Below are 5,940 nucleotides of genomic sequence, written 5' to 3'. Positions count from 1 at the left end.
AATTGCAGAGTTGAAGGCGAAACTCAAGGTGGCAGAAGAAGAGAAAAAAAAGTTGGAAAACAAGCTCGAGTGGATGAAGCAGAGAATACTAGGCGGTAGTGACTAAACAATGGCATGTACGTGTTGAGCGTTGTAGTGTATCTTTATGTTTCCTTTGTCCAGTGTTTTTATTAGTTCTACTGTTTGTTTTTGTGTTAGGTTTGCAAGGTTTGTGTTTGTGTTGTACTGTTAAAGTAAAATTGCTATTCAAATGCAATTAAAATAAAATTGTTGTTAAAAGATAATTGTTACCATTATTTACATAATGCACTATTTACACAAAGTAAAAACATAAGTAAATCAATGAGTCCCGCAGCCTGTGTGCTTTAGTGTTGTTGCTGGCCTGAGTCACATCCCCTGTGGCCCGGGTACACTATCTGGTCATCATCATCAAGCCGCCTCTTTATGTGAGGATGTGCAGCAGCATCGACACCACAACTGGCAGGATCGGAAGAATAGGCCATCGGGCCATCAACAACCTACAAAACAAGTACTAATCTTAGCATGTGAAAAAGTATATTTGTATTGTACGTGTTAAGTCCAAAAACATTTTCTCACCATGGTCTCGTCGGCCTCCTGAGTATATGCATCTGTGGTTTCCTCATCAAAGCATGTAGTGGCCTCAAAGATGGGCTGGGACGAAGCCTTCATAAGAGAGTTAAAAATTAATTAATGGCATCTCATTAAGGAAAAGAAAACAAATTGAAATTTTAAAGTAATACAAACATACCTGCGCCTGTGGTAGATCCGCATCAACCACCGGGGATGAGGCATAACTCAACCTGCGCCTGCCATCCACGTCCCGGGTCGGCCGATCCTCAGCTGCGGTAGATGGGCATGCAAAGTACTGGTCTACATCCCCATCGAATGTACCCGTGATCGACAATGCTCCTGACGGGGTAACCTGCGATGCTGATAGAGATAGCTGAAGGCTGTACGACGGCATGCTGCTGGCAGGCTAATCTACCTGAGGTATATAACCCGGCTGATCATCTCCAAGATCCTCATCTCCAAAATCCTCATCATGTCCCTCAACAGGTGGGTCGACAGGTGCCTCAACACCCCCTTGCTGGGGACCCCCTCCTCTCCGTCCCTCGCGACCCCGTGGGGTACCCCTGCCTTATGGGGCACCCCTCCCTCGTGCCCTACCCATACCTCGTGGGACAGCCCTACCCCGATGGTAGTCCTCTGGCGCCGTATACTGAGCCTCGTGATACAACCTCGCACCATATCTCGCTTGAAACAGGGTCCGACGAGCCAAATCTGCCACCCACCAGCCATACTCAACGAGTGCAGCACTGTCGGCATGCTGCTGCATCTCCTATCCTAACTGGTAGACCAGGTGATGCCCAATAGCCTATGAAACACTTAAGATATTAAAAAAATAAAGCTATATCACAAATATAAGATATTAATAAGCCACAAAAACATACCAGTGACTCGTGCCTCCCGGCGTATGGTCTGTAGCGCTCGCCAAGTACATGAATGGGGTTCCCGATCATCAGTCGGGTATGACGACGGTACCATGATGTAAACAGATGAATAATGGCCTCCTGGGTAAATGAAGGTGGTGTCGGAATACGGTTACCTCGCTGCTCCCAAATATGGACCTGCTGCTCTAGCCATCCCATAAATATATCGTCCACCCTGACACAGTCATCTCACTGATAGTGTGTAGGGACCCATACAGGCTCCCCCGGTATAGGCTGGGGATGGTGAGACTAGTGACGTACATGTTTTGTGGCATGATACTCAAACATATCGAAGAAGATCATCGGGACGGAGGTGCTCCAAAGCAGTCGGTCGACTGAGCAATAATCGGCCAGCTGAGCTAGTAACTCGTCGATGTATGGCGTCCAGATGAACTACCAAATAGTAACATAAAAGTGAGTATGCGCAACACAACTCAATTTATAACAAGTAAGTGTAGGTACATATTTACCTGTTCGGCCACCAACATATCTAACACATCCCTGATAAGGGGGAGATTATGATGAGCATCGGTCCTCAGTAGTTCCCAGGCCGGAGAACCCACCTAGAAACTAGAGGAAGAAATGGATAAGCCTCACCGGGCACAAGTGGTAGTAGAGGTGGCTGCAATGGCATGATCCGCTGCCAGGCCCAAACCTAAGATAAAAGGTTGACATAAAATTTATGAGACATTTCGACCATATAGAATTCGGAGTAATGAACAGAGTATTCGAAAATGTTGTCACCTGTAGAAGGGGCAAAAAAACACATATGTCCACCTAGCAAAGCATGCTCGCCCAGAACATGCTCATATACAGGTATACGAGAACAACAGCACCCCAGCTGTACAGGGGTAAATCATCTAGCTGCTGCAGATGATGGAGAAAGTGTATACTCACTAGACTTCTCGAAGTGTTCGGGAACAAGACACCCCCGAAAAGCAGGAGCAACGCCAACCTCGTGTACCGCTCAATATGGAGATCCTCCGTCTTGCCGGTAATGTCTGGGTGCAAAATCGCCATATGATCTCTGATGGCTGACAAAGCAACGCGACTGCCCCCTCTCTGTACAGCATCACCCTGAGGTCTGTAACCAGTATACTGCCCCATCATATCCAAATACCGTCCACGCGTCATGGATCTAATGTACTGGGGCAGTGCAACGGCCCGTCCATCTACGCGCAGCCCGTACAAAACCTGAACATCTTCCAGCGTGATGGTGGCCTCTCTAGTGGGCAAGTGAAAAGTGTGCGTCTCCGGTCGCCACCGCTCTACCAAGGCCGTGATGAGAGACGAATCAAGCTGCATTCTCCCAATCCAAAAAATCATATAGAAGCCCGTAGCCTGTAGGCGTGCGACTACACGGGCATGGAAATGATGTTGCGCCATGAAGTCCCACAAATCGCCAGGTCTCCTAGCACAGAGAGGTTGATCTGATAGATGTCCCTCCCATACGAAGGAGGACCTATGGTCACCCGGCAACACTAATAGTTGATCCTCGGCTGGTCCAGGATGCACAGGTGAAAAGTCCATGTCGTCTACTATAATTTAAAGAAAATTAATTGTATGTGTTAGTTTAATAAATTAAAATAATTATTTTTAAAATTGGACTGAGTAATTATGTATGGGTTCCAGGCTCGATATTTGAGGCCCGGTAGCACCAAGTTATCCTTAATTATTATGCGTGTCAATTTCAACATTTTTAGAATTTTGTTAGTTTAAGGAATTAAATAATTATTTTTAAAATTGGACTGAGTAATTATGTATGGGTTCCAGGCTCGATATCTGAGGTCCGGTAGCACCAAGTTATCCTTAATTATTATGCGTGTCAATTTTAGCATTTTTAGAATTTTGTTAGTTTAATAAATTAAATAATTATTTTTAAAATTGGACTGAGTAATTATCTATGGGTTCCAGGCTCGATATTTGAGGCCCGGTAGCACCAAGCTATCCTTAATTATTATGTGTGTCAATTTCAACATTTTTAGAATTTTGTTAGCTTAATAAATTAAATAATTATTTATTTTTAATATTGGACTGAATAATTGTGTATGGGTGTCACACCTCCTTTTTCACCTGCGCCATCGCAAAAGGCGCAAAGGGGCGCGAGGGGGGGGGAAGTTTTTCCAATTAAGGGACAATCGAAACAGGATTTATTATTTAATTCAGAATCGCCACTTAGGAGATTTATGGTGTCCCAAGTCACCGGTTGAATCCCGAATCGAGGAAAGGATTTACTCTGTATTACAGTCCGCGAACTAGAAATCTAAGTAAGGAATTTTGTTAACCCGGGAGAAGGTGTTAGGCATTCCCGAGTTCCGTGGTTCTAGCACGATCGCTCAACTGTCATATTCGGCTAATTTATCTGATTTTAATACATGTTGAATCCTATGTGCAAATTTTAACTTTTAACCACTTTTATTATTATTATTATTATTATTTTAACAGAGAATTGCAACGTTGTGAAAACGTATCTCGAACCCCGTCACATCAATGTATCCGTGGTTATCGACACATTTCGACTCCGTTGAGATTTGGATTTGGGTCACATAAATGTGTACCCGAGTTTAAGAAAGTAAATTATTAAAGGCGCACCTAAAGCGACTAGCGTATCATCATTTTAGGGAAGGTCGTGAACCTTTGCTAAACGGCCCATCCCGAATGTCTAAGGAATTTTACAAACTCTTATAGAGGGCCCCGCGACTTATGTATTTGTTTGTCGAGGCTCGTCTCGCTCATTATTAAAAAAGAATTGCAACGTCCTGGAAATGCATCTCGAACCACATCACAATCAATGTACCCGTGATTATCGACATATTTCGAGTTCGTTGGGATTTGGACTTGGGTCACATAAATGTGCACCCGGGTTTAAGGAGGTAATATTATTTAAAGTACGCACCTAAAGGGACTAACGCGTTGTTATTTTTGGAAAGACCGTGAAATTCGTTAAACGGCTCGCCTCGGAATCTAAGTATTTCAAATATACATTGGATGAGGGCCCCGCGACTTATGTGTTCTATTTAGCGAGGCTCGTCTCATTTCATTTGTATATCCCTCCTAAAGTGAACTAAGATTTTCTTATATTTTTTCTCTAAAGAGAAAGAAAAGGTCCTAATTGGTTAATTTTAAGAGCTACTTCCCCATTTAAGAAAGAAACTTATGATTAATCCGCATCGGGCCTCCAAGGCCTACCCGTGGGACAGCCGGCTTTCCCGGTCAGTTAACTAATTAGCAATGATTACAATTATTAGCTTAATAGCACATTACCATTCATTTCCAATCTCGTTTTAACTATTAACGATGGTCTATTATTATAATGTTGCAAACATGTACCATAACATTATTATTACAACTAAAATATGTTACTTATCTAAACTACAACACTCACTAATGCCAACGTTGTCTAAACTCACATAGATATACATGTTATAAAACATATAAAAGAGAATTTCATAAGAATACTTAGATACAAACTTGATTCTTAACAAGATGTGAATAACGAATGCGCTCTTAATCAATAACCACATTTAAACCCATACTTACTGATTTCAGCTCAATTTTATGAGTACAAGTGAAACTCATGAATTCCAAAAGACTTTACTGTTTCAGCTTGCAGCTTACTTCCAATTTCAAAAACTATACTACAAAACAAAACTAAACCCATATGACTATTACATGGTCCATTCCAAAGTCCAAACAGTCCCGAAATCAAACAGCCCAAACAACTTATAAATAGCCCTAATTATACAGTCTTCTATTATTCATGTAACATGAAACACACAATTAATATCGAGTAGAATACAAGCATTTTATAGTTTGAACATTAAATCCTCTGGCCATTTCATTTCATCTTCAATGAGCATACACCAAGAATTCGAAGTAGTGTACCTGGAATCGAGAACAGCAGCAGAAGAAGAAGAAAACAGGCAGGTCAGCAGCAGCAGATAGCACAGCCCAACAACAACAGTAGTAATCAATGCCCAGTAATATAGAACAAAGAACAGGCCCAAGTGATGAGCCAGAAATCCAGAAGTGTTTAAAACCAAACAAGAATTACCAGAACTGACTCAAAACCAGCCTGAACAAACCCAAAATCACTAGAAAACCAACCAGGGAACCTCTGAGACTCTCACAATCAGAAATCAAGCTAGAAACATGCAACTTATCAACTGGAATTCTAATTTGACTTCAGGAAACTAATGCAACAGTAGGTTTTCTCAATTTGTTTCAAAGTCAGGCAGTGTGTGCCTATCTTTGAACTTTTTCTATTTGTTTTGACCCTCAACCCTTACTGCCCATTCCAAAAAAAGGTCCCCTCAATGTCTCTCTCCAGATTTTTTTTGAATTAATCCCGTGTAAAAAACTCTTTCCTTTAAAATCTGTCCTAAGTGACTCTATTTATCACCAAACACTGACCCTGCCCCTCAACTTT

General features: G+C 42.1%; 1 protein-coding gene across 1 annotated transcript; it reads right to left on the bottom strand.

The window, feature by feature from the left end:
* Positions 1 to 1,322: 1,322 nt before the first annotated feature.
* LOC138871859 (serine/threonine-protein phosphatase 7 long form homolog) lies at positions 1,323 to 3,041 on the bottom strand. Its single transcript, XM_070149765.1, has 3 exons — positions 2,476 to 3,041; positions 1,628 to 1,686; positions 1,323 to 1,396 (listed from the first exon to the last, which is right to left on the bottom strand). Exons 1-3 carry the CDS (start codon positions 3,039 to 3,041, stop codon positions 1,323 to 1,325), a joined length of 699 nt encoding a protein of 232 aa, XP_070005866.1.
* Between the last annotated feature and the right edge of the window lie 2,899 nt (positions 3,042 to 5,940).

This window comes from Nicotiana sylvestris, chromosome 6 (genome assembly GCF_000393655.2).
Source record: "Nicotiana sylvestris chromosome 6, ASM39365v2, whole genome shotgun sequence".
NCBI lineage: Eukaryota > Viridiplantae > Streptophyta > Magnoliopsida > Solanales > Solanaceae > Nicotiana > Nicotiana sylvestris.
Note: the sequence above shows the minus strand (reverse complement) of the source record. Positions and strands in the feature narration are given on the sequence as shown.